Source organism: Penicillium odoratum, assembly GCF_028828045.1.
Source record: "Penicillium odoratum strain IBT 22623 chromosome Unknown utg000006l_segment0_segment0, whole genome shotgun sequence".
In the NCBI taxonomy this organism is placed as follows: Eukaryota; Fungi; Ascomycota; class Eurotiomycetes; order Eurotiales; family Aspergillaceae; genus Penicillium; species Penicillium odoratum.
This window is the reverse complement of record NW_026643148.1, coordinates 593,445-611,505: the sequence shown is the minus strand read 5'-3', so window position 1 is coordinate 611,505 and position 18,061 is coordinate 593,445. Positions and strand designations below refer to the sequence as shown.

Sequence of the window (18,061 nt, the reverse complement as noted above, 5' to 3'; positions counted from 1 at the left end):
TAAAGAAGCTCGGGCGGAGGTGAGCTCATTGATGCCAAGCTCCGCCCCAGACAGCTGGATGCTGATTGGCGACCGGGAGCAGTCAATCATCCCTGACACCTCAACCTGGTGAAGATTTTGAGATTTCTTCCCTGTACATATCTGAAGAATCAACTTCCTCCAAATATCGCAATTCAAAGATAAACCGGACCAGCTCCGATTCTAATATGTGATGGTAAGTGCTTCGATCCCCACGTGACACCAACCTCCGCGAACGGAAAGAGACTAATCGTCCCCAAGGTCCTCACCCGCCGATCCGAAAAAATTATGTACCGGGTACATCTGAGTACACCATTTTTAACATGGTAATCTAAGTACCGTGTACTTGATCCGATAAAACGACATCTTCCCAACCCCCAAGGTCCCCATGGATCCCACTCTGCTATCCCCGCTAGGCAAGCGGACAGTGTTTTCGCAGATTTTGATTCCTTTTCAGTTTCTCTTTAAAAGTTCTGATTGTCCAATTGATCTGTCTTTTATTCATATCGGACGATCTGTGTGAATCTTAGCTACCAAGGTACTCACACCTCCGGGAGACGAATCCGGAAAACCCAGATTACGCCGTTTCTACTCCTTTACTTTGAGTTCCCTGCATCATCTGCGTTAGTTTCTCAATATCGACAGGCCTATACCTTGTTGTAATCCGTGATAGCTATTGGGCGTCTCGCCTCTATCTGGGGACCTTGGGGGTTACGGCCATCCCACACAAAACCTACAACCAACCCCTCCACGTCAACTCGATCTGCCCGCTTTTCTCCCAAGGTGCTCACTTGTTTGATCCAATCGAGATACTTGTCGGAGCTTTTATCTCATTGTTCCTCATAAGATCTCCTGTCAAGATCTTACACGGGATCCACATTCCAGCTACTTAAGCCTTGGCAAACTTGTCATATCATCATTATCGATATGGAAGCTTACAATGTTCTCAAGCGGGATTCTTGCTCCAATGGGAATGACTACGATGGTCACATGGGCCTGCGAATCTCCTCCATTTTCGTCATTCTGATCGGATCCACTTTTGGTGCCCTCTTCCCTGTCGTTGCTAAGAGGTTCAGCAAGGCTGAAGGTGCCCCCAAATGGGCCTTCTTTATCGCCAAATACTTTGGATCGGGCGTTATTATCGCGACTGCTTTCATTCATCTCCTTGCCCCGGCCGAAGAGGCGCTGACCAATTCCTGTCTGACTGGCGTTATCACCGAATACAGTTGGGTCGAGGCTATTGTCCTCATGACCATTGTGGTTCTGTTCTTTGTGGAGTTGATGGTGATGCGATTTGCCCGCTTTGGTACGGGCCATTTACATGATGAAGAAGGCCACTCCCATGTCCAGATCGAAGATGAAACCACGATCACCCAGCAAGTGAGCCAGAGCAAACACTACATCCCCGGTGAAGATCACCTCGGCCACACCCGTTCGCACCACGACGCCGACGATTCCGAGAAGGAAAGACAGGCGATCGAGGATTACACCGCTCAGCTTACATCGATTTTCATTCTGGAGTTTGGCGTCGTCTTCCACTCGGTCTTCATTGGCCTCACGCTGGCCGTGACCGGAGCTGGCTTTATCACTTTGTACATTGTTCTCGTCTTCCACCAGACCTTTGAGGGTATGGGTCTTGGCTCTCGTATCGCTCAAGTTCCCTGGCCTAAATCTAAGCGCCTTACACCTTACTTCCTTGGCCTGGGCTTCGGTATTTCAACTCCCATCGCCATTGCTATTGGCCTCGGTGTTCGTCAGAGCTACCCACCAGACTCGGCGAAGACGCTGATTGTCACCGGAGTGTTTGACTCCATTTCCGCGGGCATTCTAATTTACACCGCCTTGGTCGAGCTGTTGGCACACGAGTTCATGTTCAGCAACGCCATGCGTGAGGCTCCAATCCGCGATGTCCTACTCGCCTTCCTGCTGCTGTGCTTGGGAGCTGCCCTCATGGCCCTGCTGGGTAAATGGGCATAAGATTTGATTTACCCCCATGATCTTCATCTTTTACGACCTGCAAATGACTTGACTTTCAACAAAAAGTGATAAGTGTCCGCGCACATACTTCTGGGTGTACCCCTTGAACATGCATTTGATACCCACTGTTTCACATTTCGGCGTTTATTTCTTTTCCCGGAAGGCGCAACCTGACTTTGTATGGATATTATGTACATAAATTTTTCAAAATCCACAGTCATCATATCTTCCAAATTATCCTTGATCGCCCACGCGACAGTACAAAGCTTAATTATTTGAAAATTACTTGGAAGAGGAAGACCCGCATCATGCCCACCCCCGCATTCCGCAAATCATTGCCTGAGGGAGATGAACGTGGTGTAGTGGAATGTAGATCAGTCCAAACCCGGTCACTTTTTGCGCCTTTGACATGCGATATCCGCAAAAAGTTGGCTGTCGCCAAAGCTAGACGTTCGTGATAGCCTTGTCTCGATTCGGCCACCAGATAATCCCCTGGAGAACCCCCGCAGGCTTTAGCTTCAACAAGGGTCACACCGTCTATTGTTATCCACTCTCCTCTTTTCCTTTTCCCTCCCCCCAACGGTCCCTCCAACGTCAACAACATGGCGGCTAGATACATTGAAGCGGTCGGATCTGAGTCCAAGTCTGATGCTACCAAGACCGAGGTTCAGGACAGCATTGGTCCACTCGACGCCGACCCCTTACAAGAAGTCTCGAGAAAGCGTCAAAGCTTGTCCGATATCTTTACAATCGTGGGTTTAATTGACTGCATTTCCGATGGGATCTCAGTCGAGGATAGGGCTGCTGATAACCGCGCTTTCATGATTAGATTGCAAGTGGCTTTGCATTGATCAGCGATGGATACCAAAACAACCTCATGTGAGTCTTATATCTAGTGATGGCTATGCCAGCCACTGACACGCTTCTAGGACCATGACAAATGTTCTTCTCAGAAAGGAATACCCAAAGGAGTACACCTCAACCGTGAGCACTCGTGTGTCCAATGCGCTGTTGGTCGGCGAGGTTATCGGTCAGGTTGTCATCGGGTAAGAGCACATCTACATGACCAGACGATGTCTCATTAATGTGTATCAGTCTGACTTGTGACTACCTCGGTCGAAAGACCGCTATCGTCTTCACCACTCTCATGATTGTCATTGGCGGTATACTCGCTACCGCATCTCATGGAGTCACCATCAATGGCATGTTCTGGATGATGACGGTGGCTCGTGGTGTAGTTGGATTTGGTATCATCTCAAACAACCTTAAGATACTCAATTCGAGGCTTACATTGTTTAGGTGCCGGCGGCGAGTACCCTGCATCATCGACGTCTGCTTCGGAGTCTGCCAATGACTTGACGCCCAAGCATCGTGGTCCAGCATTCATCATGGTGACCAACTTCCCGCTGTCTTTCGGTGGGCCATTCGCAGTATCGATCTTCCTGATCGTATTAATGGCCTGTGGACAGTCCCACTACAGCACCGTATGGCGGGTATGCTTTGGGATCGGATGCATATGGCCATTATCCATCTTCTACTTTCGAATTCGTATGCTCAACTCGGCACTCTACCGTCGTGGTGCTATCAAGAGGCATGTTCCGTATATGCTCGTGCTACGCTACTATTGGAGATCGCTGATCGGAACTTGTGGCGCATGGTTCCTCTATGGTAAGATTTACCGCCCAAGTTAAATTATAGAGCTAATACTCGCACAGACTTCGTTACTTTTCCGAACGGTGTCTTCTCAGGAACGATCATTTCAACCGTTGTCACAAATGGGACAATCCGCTCGACGGCCGAATGGCAACTTCTACTTGGAGCAATCGCCCTCCCAGGTGTTTTCCTCGGCGCATTCCTCTGCGACCGCGTCGGACGCAAGAACATTATGATGATAGGCTTCAGTGGATATCTAGTCTTCGGACTAATAATTGGTTGTGCATACCATAGAATCACCAAAATCATCCCCCTCTTCATCATCTTTTACGGACTAATGCAGAGTTCCGGCAACTTTGGCCCTGGAAACATGCTCGGCTTGCTCTCTTCCGAGTCATATGCTACCGGTGTACGAGGAACGTGCTATGGTCTCTCAGCTGCAGTTGGAAAGACCGGTGCTGCGATTGGAACGCAGGCTTTCCAACCTATTCAGGCTCGACTGGGCAAGAATTGGACGTTCATAATTGCAGCCATCTGTGGCATTGTGGGGGTTTTGATTACTTACTTCTTTGTACCTGATCTCTCGGGTGAAGATTTGCGAATCCGCGATGAGAAATTTCGTGCCTATCTTGTTTCTAAGGGATGGGATGGTGCAATGGGGGAAGATGACCTTCAGGCCAATGCGGACCAGGGAATTCCCACAGCGATCGCCCATGAGATTGCGCCCACGAAGATGGGCTAGTCGTCATGATAAAAGATTTTATGAATAAATAAATCAATGTATGGCTTATTTCCCTCCTCTAGCTCATTCTGAGATAGCTGTGTTCATCGACTGATCACAGCCTTCAATTAATATCATTTCTCAGCAACTTTACCTTCCCCACTCCTCTTCAATGGGACAATTCTTAGAATATCCCAATCAATTACTATTTACGTGCGAAAAAAAGAACTTTGAATGGTGACTTTGTAAATTATCCATAGGACTTGATTAATCTACTCCGTATTTTCACCCCTACTTAATGAAGACCCACACCTCCGCACCTCCAACTCCCACGTTTCCTCTCCAACCCCCTCTTCCCTTCCACATCTCACCAATAAACCACCAAATCCCCCACAATGCGTCTCACAACAATCTTCCTCTCCCTCGCCTCCCTGGCCGTTGCCGCCGAGCTCGGCATCGAAACAACCCACAAGGTCGAATGCACCCGCAAGACCCAGAAAGGCGACACTGTCTCTATGCACTACCGCGGAACCCTGCAGGCCGATGGCTCCGAGTTCGACGCAAGCTACAAGCGCGGTGTACCACTGAAATTCAAGCTGGGAACCGGCCGTGTTATTAAGGGGTGAGTTTCAGAAACAATCGAGCTTGCGCTTGACAATTGGCATCTTTCTGTACTGTTCCTCCTGACTGACTTGCTATGTAGATGGGACCAAGGTCTTCTTGATATGTGCATCGGCGAGAAGCGCACCCTGACTATTCCTCCCGAGTTTGGATACGGTGACCGTGGCACTGGTCCTATCCCCGGCGGCTCGACTTTGATCTTCGAGACTGAGTTGGTTGCTATTGATGGTGTTGACAAGGATGAGCTGTAAATTTATAATGTTTATGAGTTGCTTGCGGACTTGTGATGATTATCTCGGATCTTGGATGATTCTGCCATGGCTATCGATCTTCTCTTCTAAATGATACCAATACCACGGATATGATATAGCTGAGCGCAGAGAGAGCGTAGTTTTGAAATCCCGAAAGGCTTCATTATTTTCCATTGGGTACCTAAGTAGGCCCATCACGCTCATTATGAAACCGCCTATACAGTATCGTAGCAAAACGCTCTATCTTCAAGTTCAAGTTCAAGTCACGTCCAGTTTAAGCCTTCTCCCCTAAAATCAAACCCTCCGGATCAAGAACCTTTCGCAACCCCGTCATCCCAGTATGATTCCTCGAATCCGTCATTCGATGACACCAAGTAACCCTTACCCCATCCTCCCCCGTCTCAAATAGAAACTCCGCACCATTCAAGCTCTTGGCACCCCCCTTCGTCACAAGCCCAGTTCCAAGATGCTTAACCATATTCACAACCGATTCCGCCACGACACGCACCATGCTCTTGCGGAAGTACTCCGGGCGCGCACCCATAGCTATATTCCTCACCATACCGAGCTCAGTGTAAAGGTTCGCGGACGGGTCGGTGTAGATTGGGAATGGACATTGCGTCTGTGCGGTGTAGGAGTCTATAAGACCGGGATCTCCTTGACCGATTATAACGATGGAAGTGGGGATCGGAAGTTTTTGTAGGTCAGTGGGTTTAATTTTGGAGAGGGCGCAGATGAATTCGCGACAGCTCTGGATATTGTTAGTTGGTTTTGTAAGGGAGTAGTAGGTTTGGACTTGCCCCGCAGAAGAAGTGGCGGATGAACACAATCAGAACGCGCGGATTAGAAGGGCCATAGAGGCTTTCGAACGTGTGCTTTTCTCCTTGGTGATCCAGTACTGGGTATTCGCTGATTTTTTTGATTGTCTCTGCAGATGGCGGTGTATCGATGGCTAGTGAATCGGTCTGGATATCTTGAGTGGCTTCCATTGCGGCTGGGTCTGGCGTTTGTCCCTCTGCTAGGCTTTCGATGAAAGGTACCAGTGAGATGAGTGTAACAGTACTTGAGAGGAACATACGGTGAAGCTGACATGGGCCAAGATCGGCGAGCTGCAGATCGGCGCTTGATATATAACTTCTAGTAAAAACATATACTCTAGACGGTGGGCTGTTGTATTTGGAGCCCTTTTAGTAAAGACTAGGTTTGCTTTCGGAAACAAATTTGTTCCCTTGATCCAAGAACTATGGATCAGATAAGTAGCAAGTAGCTTGATGGTGGCTGAGAACAGGATCCACTATTCATCAATACCCGTCAATGTTCATTACTCATGAGTTACCTAATAGTAATGAAGCTGTGCCAAAGATAATATGACAAAAGCAATTTGAATCAACATTGGTCCAACATGTTGATTAGTCCCATCCAGGAAGAAACTTGGTCAGTAAGATTGAATCGATATAAGCTGTAATCGAACGTGGGATCTCTCTATTTGCCTGTTCTCACCGAGTACTTAGGTACATTGGGAATAGCCTCATTTGCAGCACCCACAAGATCCTCCCAAGATACTATTCCTTTGAGATATGCTTTTATTTTGTCATTTTTGATGAAACGCCTTTATTAATCCTTGACGATGGCTTACTTCTCTAAATAAAGTAGTATGAATAGAAACTTCGTAAACAAAGATTCCATTCTAATCGATACAATGTAACATTGAAGTCTTTGTTTCTTTCGAAACGTCGAGCACTTGAGGACATGGGGCATTGTATTATTTTAAACATAGCAAGACCATTTTTATAAAGCCTCATCAATATCCCATACAAGACTCGTTAATTCCCCAAGTACAGCCTGGAAGTAGAATATCCAGAGCAGACCTTACTACCCAGCTTAACAGAACATTGAACCAGCATCATGTCCCTTCGCACAGACTCAGAAATGGAAACCGCCATGTTCATCTCCAAACCCAAAAGTCGCTCCCAAACACGTTCCCAAACCAAAACCCTAACAGACCTTCTCAGCCAACACATGAAAAGCAGACGCAAAGCCAGGAGAACCAAACAAGAATCAATCAACGACACGATATGCTACCTATCATTCCTTCCACGCGACTGGTTCTTCCTCGGCATCCAGATCCTGCGCTCCCAAAAACATCTCCGTAAAGAAGACATTCTGTACTTTGGTCCGCGAGAAATCTGCGTAATCCGCAGTCCCAGTACCAAGGGCCAGACTATCGAAGTTGAGAAAGCCGAAATGATAACACTTGTAGCTAATGCTGTTATTGGAGAGCAGACGAGAAGAAAGGTAGGTGAGATTCCGCGGGCGGTTGATGATTCCTCGTGTGCGATTTGTCGGGAGGATTTTCCGGTTGATGCGGAGGTTGTTATTCTGTCTTGTGGGCATTGGTTTTGTGTTGAGTGTATTAATGCTTGGATGGGGGTTCATCCGACTTGTCCGATGTGTCGGAGGCCGGTTGAGCCTGCTCCTGATACCTTTGTTGGTGTTTGGGCTAGGGATCAACATGAACCGAATGGTAATGGCAGGCTTGTTGATTTATGTGATATCAGAACTTGACTTGATATTTGGTAGATTTACTTGCGGTGTTCATTATGTTTCCATCAATTGATTCAATCAGTATATTTGACTATTTCCAAGGTTCAAAGAGATAGTATATTCTATTGTACAGGGGTATTTCAACTGTAAAGTATGAACAAAGATTATCAAAATATGCACAGGGCAGTGTAATGCATACAACGCTCGAGTCTAATGTCGATGTGCACTGTTCAGAACTCCGCCAATATATGACGGTGTCTCTCCGTCGCGGGTATTCTTGTCGTGGACAAGTGAGTGTGATAGCTCAGCCCTTTATCGAGCCAAGAGCTCGACGATTACTTCAATCCATCTCATCCAAAGCATTCTCAGCCTGGGGATCATTCTCAGAAACCAAAATCCCAATCAAACACTCATTAAGGATCCCATCCCAGTTCACCCAAGGATGAACCTCCTGGAACAACTGAGCCGAGTCCTTGCCTGCCCCCCGTAAAAGCTCACCCTTTCCACCAGGATGGTATGGCACATATGGGGTGATATTATACACCTTCCCGAGGTACGACGTCCACGCATCACGGCCCTTTCGCCCATTCTGCATTTTCAGCATGGAAGGCGTAACCCTCAAGTATCCGGGCGGGACATCCTTCCCCCGAAGCTGGTTGTTCGGCTTTGCAGCAAGCGCAGCCCAGTCAAGAGGCGAGTATCCTGGTTCGAGGATGACTCGCTTGGTTGAGGAGGATTTCTTCAGAGAAAGTGGTGTTGGCGCTAGGGTGCTGCTGCTTAAGCCTGTATTGCTAGGAGCGAGGCGTGCTGATGCAGCGGGGGACAGTGGTGTGCGGGGGGAGCTGCTCATACGCGGTGGCGCCAGGCCTCCGGGGGTTCGGTTTGGTTGAGGGGTTTGACGAGGGCGTGGGACTGGGGCTGGAGGCGGGGGCATCAGAGATGAGGTCTTTGCGGGCATTGTGGGCTTTGAGAAAGGAGCAAGAGATGGCTGTTGCTGGACTTGTGTTTCATTGCGACCGACTGACGCTATCTGCTGAGTTGAACCATTCATGCTAGGTTTCGCGGGCTCAGTGGCGACGTGGGTGTCGGATTCAAGGTTAAGTGTTGGGATAGCGAGTACTGCTGGAGGAGCTTCGAGTATGTTTGCTTTCGGAGTGGTTTGTGGGATTTTAGTATGTATTTCAAAGGATGGAGCCGCGGGGATGTCTTTTGATTCAGATTTATCGGCAGAGGGAGGGTCGGCTTTGGAGTCCGTGGGAGTAGAGGACCAGGTTCGAGGAGGATAGCGATAGAGAAAGTATGCAGTGGTTGCGACAAGTGTTGCCACTCCTACCCAGCCCATGCCGGACTGACTTGTAGACGTGTGGATGTTGAAGGGTCAACTTTACAGTACTTTGCTAATTATCATCTCCCCGATTCGTTCAGGGTCAAGTGGTCCGTGCGTTACAACCGATCTATGTTGAAATGCTTAACTTTGATTTAGAGGTCTATAAATTCAAATCGTAGAAAGCTTGGAACAGTTTCTGTTTTCCACAAGGCAAATAACGCGCAAATAAATCAGAGAAACACAAAATTTAAGAGGGCGTTCATGATGTCAATCCACCATCACTAGAAGGCGACAGAGCTGCCCAAACTTCAGTTCGCACAGAAGACGTCCTTCAGAACAGTTTTACGTTGATTAATATGGTACTTGCACACAAGGCTGTGAGGGATAAAACTTTTCGCAAAACAGTCATGGCAACGTCCGACAACGTGATACTCTTTGACGTCGGAGCAGGTCAGGTACAGCCCCAAAATCCACAGCTGATGATTGATCGTCTGACTGATTACCCGGTGTGGCAGGCACGAGGCTCAAGAAACCACCAGGAGGATCGATGCACGGTCATTCTGCCGGAGCAGTTCCCCGCCGAGACGAAGGAGAAGCTAGCGTTCTTTGCGATATACGATGGACAGTAAGGAACTCAGGGGCATTCTTCACCTTCCCGATTTTGACTGGATATCTAGTGGGTCTTCATCAGTGGCAGACCACGCCAGCAAGAAGTTGCACCATCTCCTGGCTGAGCGACCGGAGCTTAAAAAGGGAGACTACTCGGGAGCCATCAAGGCTGCGTTGGCAGACGAGGATGCCCTTCTGCTGGAGAGATTCAAGCATGATACGGCCGAGCCTGCAATCTCCGGATCCACTGCAGCTATATGCCTGTTGAACCTCACCCAGGGCGAGCTGGTGGTCTCTAACCTAGGCGATTCACACGTTATCCTAGCGGAGCGAGATCCCAAAACAGATCGTCCCTATCACGTCGTTGGTCATATCTCCATGCACAATGTGTCCCATAGGTGGAAAATGACAAATACTAGCGCCGAATCACCGAGGCACAAGCGCCAGAAATACCCAGTGAACGACGCCGTATCGAAGAGGCCGGAGGCGAGATAAGTATGGACAGTGGCACTACGCGACTCGGTAAGGATACATAGCCGGTAGCCGAGACAGAGATAATGACCAGATAGGATCCCTGAATATGTCGCGCGCTCTTGGAGACTTGCAGTACAAGAACCCTGTCAACGAGGGGCAGGACCAAAAATATTGGACCGGAGCACGGGCTTCGTCATCATCCAACCCCGGAAATTTCCTGTCCAACGATCCATTTACCTCGCGACGAACCCTCTTAGCGGACCAACGGTACCTGTTAATGGTTATCTCGGATGGTGTTAGTGATACCACGGGAGACGCGGCCGTGGTCCAGCACGTAATGGAATTGGCGATGCGGGGGAGGCGAGCCAGTGAGATTGCACAAGAGGTTGCCACTAATAATACTCGGCATAGTAAGAGTGATAACGCCTCTTGTATTCTAGCAATGATTGATGGACGAAGATCGTAGATAGAAATTCATATATTTTTTCTATTTGTTTTCTCTAGCTTCGGAGATGGTTCCTTGTATAGTTTAGAAAAGGGCTAAAAGCCAAAAAGCCAAGGAAAAAGAAAAGCAACGTTTGAAAGTATGGAACGGGGGAATGTGTTATGCATAATGTGGACCAGCTAAGGGTAAAATGTGGAATGTAGGATTCGGCTTATCCGGAAGAAGAAGGTGGCTTTGACAAGGAATTGTATAATTGTCCATGTAAAGGATATGTTTAAACGTGTTTCAATAGTTGGTTTCTTCTTTCCAATGTGAACTCCAATTTTACTCAGTTACTCCAAATTGAAAAAAAAAAATCTTTTAATCCACTACTCCGATAGCGCAATCTACATAGTCGGGTTGTCCAAGAATTTACTGATTCGCTGTCTCGCTTCGTTAAGTGGCGTTTGCTCGTATTGCTTCGTATATCCTATTTAATGTGTAATGTTTACTTGAGATTAATATCTAGAAACATTTGACTAACTATGTAGAAACTATAAACTATAGGGTATTTGTTCTCCCTGGGTTATCAATGACGACAACCTTGGAAGTACCAATTAAGCAGGCGGATAACGCGTACCAAAATCGCTTCGTTCCGCCGGAGTGGACCGGCCTCTCCGCCACCAATACCTGCATGTGCATACTTGCATGTCTTTGCTCGTGTTGAACGAAACCCCAGAGGCTGAGGTACGCTTTATGACTATCGGGACAATCTGCAAATTCCCCGATAGGCCTGATTAGGCAGGCGATGAAACTGGTTCGGGTGGAGATCGATAGTCAAGCATAAGATTTGGCATTAACCACCTTCCGTAATGGTCAATCTTGAAGAGAATCTCGCCATTTCACCTTGTGCCTGGACCTCCGGTTCCAAGTAAAAAAAAGGTCTTTCCTCCCGCTTTTCACCCAGACTTTGTACTTCCTATCCTCCGATGAGTTCAACAAAGACTCACACTCACACCAAATCAGCTTCCAGCAACATGACTTGGAGCAACTTCCACGTCGGAAGAGACTGTGGTCATGTCAAGTGGTCTCGAAACATCACACCCAAATTGACCGTCTCATCAGGCCAGACTGTCACTTTTGATGCTATTGATAGTAGCAACGGCCAACTGACACCAACCTCGGATGCTTCAGCTATCAGCACATTGGATCTCGGTCTCGCCAACCCTGTTTTCGGTCCCATTGTCGTACAGGATGCTCAACCGGGTGATGTTCTAAAGATCGAAGTACTCGACCTCGAAGTCGCAGACTGGGGTTGGTCCGCCATCATTCCCGGCTTCGGTCTTTTGGCCGATGAATACACAGAGCCGGAAATCAAGATCTGGTCTCTCGACCGCGAGAAGGGCTACGCACAGTTTAAGAACATGCGTATTCCTCTCCGTCCCTTCCTCGGATGCATGGGGCTGGCCCCCGGCAACGACGAAGAGCTCTCAACCGTCCCACCTACCCACCACGGCGGTAACATGGACTGCCGTGAACTCAGCGTCGGCTCCACCGTCTACCTCCCAGTCCAAACAGCCGGTGCCTTCTTCAGCTGTGGTGACGGACACGCAGCCCAAGGCCTCGGTGAGGTCTGCGGCACTGCCATCGAAACTCCTATCCGGGCAACCTTGCGTTTCGAACTTTGCAAGAACCAGCCTTGGGTGACAGCACCCCAATACCAGACACCCCCTCGTGCGCAAATACCCAACCCGTTGCCGGATCTTGGGACCTACGGTGCTCTCGGAGTCTCGTCGGACTTGTTCCAGGCCGCGAAGAGCGCCACACAGAACCTCATTCAGTGGCTGGTCTCCACTAAGGGTCTTACTCGGAGTGAAGCCTATATTCTGGCAAGTGTAGCCGGGGACTTGCAAATCGTCGAAATTGTCAACGTGCCTAACTTTGAGGTATCGATGAGTGTTCCGTTGGGTATTTTCAGTTAATTGGAGATGATTTCGTAGGAGGTTTTGGAGAATTGATACCCAGAGATGGTTGGATAGGTTTTGTTTGTAAATATCATCATGCTTGAGCCTTTACCGGCATAGGAAGCGGAGACCCAGATACTAATGCATCTTAAGGATTTATGACTTGAAGAGTATTTGTAATGTTTGAATGTAATTGTCCATTTTGCGAGGCAATCAACCAATGCGACCGGGAGAATTCAATCATACGACAATGATTTGTTTATCACTTTCCTCTTACTTATTCTCCCTCGCATGTGAATCACCATGTTAGGTGTAAATTGTAATTGACTGCATATTTGGACGTCACATGACAGCGCGTCCTGTCGCGTCCGGCGATCAACCAAAGCGGATCCTCATCCCCATATTACAGATCATGGATCATGGACCCCGTCCTCGATGGTCTGAATTCTGCCCAACGACAGGCAGTGACTTCCCCTGATCCTGTTTTACAAGTTCTCGCTCCTCCTGGCTCCGGAAAGACAAAGACCTTAACCGCACGTGTCGCGTACCTTCTCTCACACCATGGATACTTGCCCCAAGATGTTATTTGCTGCACGTTCACCATTAAAGCGAGTCGTGAGATGCGCGAGCGTCTCTCAAAGCTGGTTGGAGAACGTGTGCAGTCACGTTTAATCCTGGGTACATTTCACTCGATTTGTCGGCGGTACCTGGTCAAGTATGGATACTTGATTGGTCTGAGGAAGGGGTTTGGGATTGCCGATTCGGATGATAGTCGAGGAATTCTTCGGGTATGTGCAGCTCTCGGCTCTTGTTGTTGATAATTTGCTGATTGTAATAGCGGATCATCAAACGGTTAAACTCCGCCATCGAGGTCAAAGCCGCCCAAGGTCGAATCTCGCGCCACAAAGCCCATGGACTTGGTCCGGATGACTTGGTACAGCGGGTGAAAGCCGAGGAGCTGGAACTGGTGGATATCTATCGCCAATATGAAGCGGCACTTGCAGCATCCAACCTTTTGGATTACGATGATCTGCTCGTGAGATGCGGGCAGCTTCTGAGAGAGCATCCGGATTGCGTGTCGAATGTGCAAGCAGTGCTGGTGGATGAGTTCCAGGATACGAATATTATACAATACGATCTGATGAACCTTTTTGCGGCAAAGAATCGTCGCATCACTATTGTCGGGGATCCCGATCAGAGCATTTACGGGTTTCGGTCTGCTGAGATCCAGAATCTGAAACGGATGCAGAAACGATACTCGAATACCTCCATTGTCCTTTTGGAATCCAACTACCGCTCATCTGCTGCCATCTTGAGCTCTGCACAGGATGTGATTGAGCAAGATACTGCGCGTCCTGATAAAAAACTACAACCGACCCATTCCCATGGAACTATGCCTGTTCTAAGGAAACTTCCAAATTCCACCGCTGAAGCCCATTGGATGGTTCTTGAGATCAAAAGATGTATTGCCATGACAGGTGGCGTCTTGCGCATGTCCGATTTTGCAGTGCTACTGAGATCTGCCTCACTATCCACTCGGATAGAAACAGCATTTGGGCGCGCCGGTATCCCATACAAAATGGTTGGCGGTCGCAAGTTCTTTGATCGGACAGAGGTCAAGACGCTGATCAACTATATGAGGGTTGTGAGTCATAGTGAGGGCACCGACGCGCTTCTTGGTATCATCAATGTTCCACCGCGGAGAATCGGAGACGAGACGATCAAACAGTTGACGAACGGTGCGGAAAAAGCCAATGTCCCTCTGTGGACATTCATCAAGGACGTTATCCAAGGCCGTCGTTCGACCGAGAAGAAGCTGCAAAAGGCAGCAGAGCTGGGACTCTGCTCGCTGATGAAGCTGATCGATGCGTCTAAGCAGAGGCTACAGGAATGTGAAGATGCATCGGCGCCACGGGTGCTCCTCGAGTACATCACCGAGAGCCTTTCGTTCCAAGAATATCTCGTCAGAACCTATCCACTGGATGAAGACGGTCGCTGGGCAAACGTCAAGGAGTTGATGGGTCAAGCTAATGAAGCTGCACTCTCAAGCGATGACCCCGGTCAAGAGGAAGACCTCCCTGAAATTGAAGGGATTGAACAACAGAAAGTACATGCAGGAGAAGAGGCCCTCTCCCGCTTCCTAGCAAATGTTGCCCTTGCTACTGAAGCAGCTACAAAGGATGAAGGAGACCAGGTGACTGAGAAAGTCACAATCTCCACCATCCATGCTGCTAAAGGTTTAGAATGGCCCGTTGTTTTCATCCCGGCCGTATACAATGGAAGCATCCCGCATTCTCGAGCAGAAGTCCTTGAAGAAGAGAGGCGGTTGCTTTACGTGGCGATGACTAGAGCTCAGGCTTTGTTGTACCTAAGTCTCCCACTACGACAGCCTCGCATGGGCGAAGGAGAGGATTCATCCACCACTCTGACACCGTTTCTTCCTTCCAAATTGATCAAGACTCGCTTTCGCCTCATGGGCCCTCAGTTGCTGGAAAATGTTGTGTACGCCATTGCTGATATCCTGCGTCGACCACGCCCTGCCGTTGAAGACATGTACAAATCGCTGGGATCCCTTCCATCAACACTTGATGATCAGTGGACGGCCGAAGGCGAAGAGAAGAACAAGGGCGAGTCCGGATGGAAGACCTCCCTGGAACCATCAGGAGAACCTGACCCTAAGAGACGGCGTTCGGACATGAACCAGTCAACTACCACCACGTACATGTCAGGTGGACAGAGCATGGGTAACTCATCGAATTTCATGGTCCCTACCACGCTCAACTCCGGGTTCTCATCTGCTCGTGACTACATCACGGCCAACCCGAGTCAGGCAACAATGGAAACCAAGGCAACAGAAAACGTCCCGGCCAGTCAGGCGAAGAGCATCAGCCGCAAAGAAGGACTCAGTCAAGCCAGCATCTCAAACTTCTTCGGCGGGCCAGGGTCCTCCCAGAAAGCGTCCACCACCAGCATGCCCGCCCAACCTCGAAGAAATCAGGTGACATCAAATCTGGGCTCTACTACCGTTCCGCCTACGTTATCTTCCCACCGTCTCCAGCCACGGCCATTGCAGCCTACGCGACCAACCTTGGAACCTGCTGAGCCTAACAATTACACGTGGCTGGCGGCTCCGTCTAGACCTGTAGTGAAACCTGCCCGGATGCTGACCCCGAATGGAAACAACACAGCGGACACAGGGACCAGGGCGGAAGAGGTGAAACAAGAGAGCTCCACCCGCGGAGTCCATTCAGTGACCTTCCACACGACCACTATGACCACGGTGCGCCAGCAAGCCCAAGCTCCGGGGCGACGGACACTAGGGATCCGGCGGAGTATGAATGGATGGGAGGAGCGGATGAAGCGGGAGGGCGGGGGCTAAGTACGTGTAACAGAATAGCCATGATAACATAAGATTCTGTTTTTTTTAAGACCTCTCACCTCGCTGCGTGAGGACCCAATGGCCAACTCATATGATGTTGGGGAGTCCGAGTGGAGTAGACGCGAGGATGCTGGGACTCGGCTGCCCAAGCAATAGGTCAGATGGGATCCGCAGGGAATCTCGGTCTGGGGAGTGACGCACATGCCCGAGAAAGGTCTACGTAGTACGGAGTACGGGGTATAGAGACAATCAACCCACATTTGTGTGCATGCCGTGAATAATTATGACCCCGTGAACAAGATTGATCAACCAGATCCATACTTCTATTGGATAAGACTTGCGCTATCTAAAAGATCCGCAATGATCAACTGGTACCTGAATAATTGGCTCATTGAGGGAGGAATTCATGAGTCTGGACTCAAGTGGACCGAGTCGGTGAAGGGAAGCCCCCTGGATCGTTGACATCATTTGAATCCCGAGAATCCTTGCCTTTAAGCGGTGAGGCTGAGGAATTCTGGTAACATGAATACATTGAGTAATTCACTAGGATGAGTTGAGTTAGTTTCGTAATCAAAATGACACTATTTCTGGAAATTACCGCATAGGAATGGCTGACTCATCATTATTGGATCCACTTGTACGGTTTTGGCGTATTTGACACGTTGACGTTGATTGGCTGCCCTGCTTTCGGTGTATCTTCCAGACCAATAATCATCATTTGTTCGGTAAAACCGAATAGTTACCAGGCACCACAATACGTCAAGGGGCTGATCCATTCCCGTGAGCTTTGTGAGAGCTCCCTGGCGACGATACTCGTAGATCAGATGCGCTCAATTGGGAATGGCCCGGGGTATACAAAAGGGCCGGCCTGCTGCTGCTTCATCCTTACACTATACTAATTCTAACAACTCGACCAACATACTATCTTTGTTTCTATCGTTTATACTATACTTCTGTGTTAAGTTTGGACTCGTTCACTCGTAGTTCAACACGGCATCAGCTCATACACTTCATTAATCTCACCCTACCTTGTCTTACCTCTTACCTTTCTTTTTTCTATTTTCACCAACGACATGCCACACAAAGTCACCAACGACTCCAATTCCACTCTAGCCAGCAGAGCCAGTGGTGATCAAGTCATCGCTACAGAAGTTCGAGGTATGTCAACCCATCGACTGTCTGGTGTACACTGTACTCCAATCATCAAACCACACCCTTGTTCGATCTCCAGATTCAGTCCGGCTAATGCGGACCCGTCTAGTCACCGCCAATACCGTCCGCAAACCCCCGGTCGTGGTACACAATAAAGGCGGCCAGATCTACGACGAAACACGTCCTTCAGACTGGGACAAACAACGCTGGAAATAGTCTGCACATGCAGCTTGCAATCAATTCCTCTAGCAGCAACAACAACACGCCGGGCTCAGTTCAATTTGGTTCGGTTGGGGTGGGAAGAGAGTCGACGATACGAGACTCTCTCCTTTCCCTTGATTCATTTTATTTTATCCGCGCGGCTTGCCCGGCTGAGCTGAATTGAACTGGACTGCATTGGATCTGGATCTGGATCTGGACTTGAGCGGGCCACCAACCGGAAAGGGAAAGCAACTCTAAACGAAAGTGAGGCGATGATCGACACCCCAAAAAGATGGTACTTGCGCAACTCCGAAGTTACGCAAGATCCCAATATCTTTCCCCTTTTCGGGTCTGGAGTTTGTCCATTCCAGCTTCAGAGACGGGAAAGAAGGGATGGGGATTGGGGAGACAGGAGACACGCCTCTTCGTCACCGCTATCTGTTAATGATCTCCGCCCCTGACCCGATTTGGCGAGTCTAGCCCTTTTCGTTTCCTCATTTTTGAGCTCTGGCTCCAATCCTGTCCATTTGCCAAGCTGCTGGGGGAATTATTTGCTTTTTCGTGTTTTTTTTTTTTTTCTTGCCCCGGGTTTCCTCGCTTTCCGTAAAGGGAGAGCTTGGGCTGGGGAAGGGGGATCCACTCCTGTTCCGATCCCCCTTGTCTATCTGCACCCTTGTATCATTATGCGGAGTTCTGGTTTTGGCGCTTTTTGCTTTTTTGTTTATTTCCCGCTTACACTCCCTTGG

General features: G+C 48.9%; 10 protein-coding genes across 10 annotated transcripts; 7 read left to right on the top strand and 3 right to left on the bottom strand.

Moving 5' to 3' along the window:
• Nucleotides 1–945: 945 nt before the first annotated feature.
• zrfB (low-affinity Zn(2+) transporter ZRT2) lies at nt 946–1,995 on the top strand (the record flags this gene model as incomplete). Its single annotated transcript, XM_057142615.1, has 1 exon — nt 946–1,995. The coding sequence occupies one exon, from the start codon at nt 946–948 to the stop codon at nt 1,993–1,995; it is 1,050 nt and encodes a 349-aa protein (XP_056991903.1).
• Nucleotides 1,996–2,597: 602 nt separating this feature from the next.
• Nucleotides 2,598–4,390, top strand: N7520_008680 (Glycerophosphoinositol permease 1; the record flags this gene model as incomplete). Its single annotated transcript, XM_057142614.1, has 6 exons — nt 2,598–2,747; nt 2,825–2,874; nt 2,925–3,041; nt 3,091–3,242; nt 3,295–3,663; nt 3,711–4,390. 6 exons carry the CDS (start codon nt 2,598–2,600, stop codon nt 4,388–4,390), a joined length of 1,518 nt encoding a protein of 505 aa, XP_056991902.1.
• A 374-nt stretch (nt 4,391–4,764) lies between these two features.
• Nucleotides 4,765–5,241, top strand: fkbp3 (peptidylprolyl isomerase family protein FPR2; the record flags this gene model as incomplete). Its single annotated transcript, XM_057142613.1, has 2 exons — nt 4,765–4,991; nt 5,073–5,241. The coding sequence occupies 2 exons, from the start codon at nt 4,765–4,767 to the stop codon at nt 5,239–5,241; spliced, it is 396 nt and encodes a 131-aa protein (XP_056991901.1).
• Nucleotides 5,242–5,515: 274 nt separating this feature from the next.
• On the bottom strand, nt 5,516–6,317 carry N7520_008678 (peroxiredoxin-like family protein; the record flags this gene model as incomplete). The annotated part of the gene is made up of 2 exons (XM_057142612.1): nt 5,516–5,992; nt 6,141–6,317. The coding sequence occupies 2 exons, from the start codon at nt 6,315–6,317 to the stop codon at nt 5,516–5,518; spliced, it is 654 nt and encodes a 217-aa protein (XP_056991900.1).
• Nucleotides 6,318–7,326: 1,009 nt separating this feature from the next.
• On the bottom strand, nt 7,327–7,635 carry N7520_008677 (uncharacterized protein; the record flags this gene model as incomplete). Its single annotated transcript, XM_057142611.1, has 1 exon — nt 7,327–7,635. One exon carries the CDS (start codon nt 7,633–7,635, stop codon nt 7,327–7,329), a length of 309 nt encoding a protein of 102 aa, XP_056991899.1.
• A 490-nt stretch (nt 7,636–8,125) lies between these two features.
• N7520_008676 (cytochrome b5-like heme/steroid binding domain-containing protein) lies at nt 8,126–9,127 on the bottom strand (the record flags this gene model as incomplete). Its single annotated transcript, XM_057142610.1, has 1 exon — nt 8,126–9,127. One exon carries the CDS (start codon nt 9,125–9,127, stop codon nt 8,126–8,128), a length of 1,002 nt encoding a protein of 333 aa, XP_056991898.1.
• A 341-nt stretch (nt 9,128–9,468) lies between these two features.
• On the top strand, nt 9,469–10,661 carry N7520_008675 (PP2C family serine/threonine-protein phosphatase; the record flags this gene model as incomplete). Its single annotated transcript, XM_057142609.1, has 4 exons — nt 9,469–9,737; nt 9,790–10,084; nt 10,141–10,243; nt 10,291–10,661. The coding sequence occupies 4 exons, from the start codon at nt 9,469–9,471 to the stop codon at nt 10,659–10,661; spliced, it is 1,038 nt and encodes a 345-aa protein (XP_056991897.1).
• A 995-nt stretch (nt 10,662–11,656) lies between these two features.
• N7520_008674 (acetamidase/formamidase family protein) lies at nt 11,657–12,601 on the top strand (the record flags this gene model as incomplete). The annotated part of the gene is made up of 1 exon (XM_057142608.1): nt 11,657–12,601. One exon carries the CDS (start codon nt 11,657–11,659, stop codon nt 12,599–12,601), a length of 945 nt encoding a protein of 314 aa, XP_056991896.1.
• A 401-nt stretch (nt 12,602–13,002) lies between these two features.
• On the top strand, nt 13,003–15,962 carry N7520_008673 (ATP-dependent helicase; the record flags this gene model as incomplete). Its single annotated transcript, XM_057142607.1, has 2 exons — nt 13,003–13,371; nt 13,422–15,962. 2 exons carry the CDS (start codon nt 13,003–13,005, stop codon nt 15,960–15,962), a joined length of 2,910 nt encoding a protein of 969 aa, XP_056991895.1.
• Nucleotides 15,963–17,035: 1,073 nt separating this feature from the next.
• Nucleotides 17,036–17,330, top strand: N7520_008672 (uncharacterized protein; the record flags this gene model as incomplete). The annotated part of the gene is made up of 2 exons (XM_057142606.1): nt 17,036–17,120; nt 17,194–17,330. The coding sequence occupies 2 exons, from the start codon at nt 17,036–17,038 to the stop codon at nt 17,328–17,330; spliced, it is 222 nt and encodes a 73-aa protein (XP_056991894.1).
• Nucleotides 17,331–18,061: the final 731 nt, after the last annotated feature.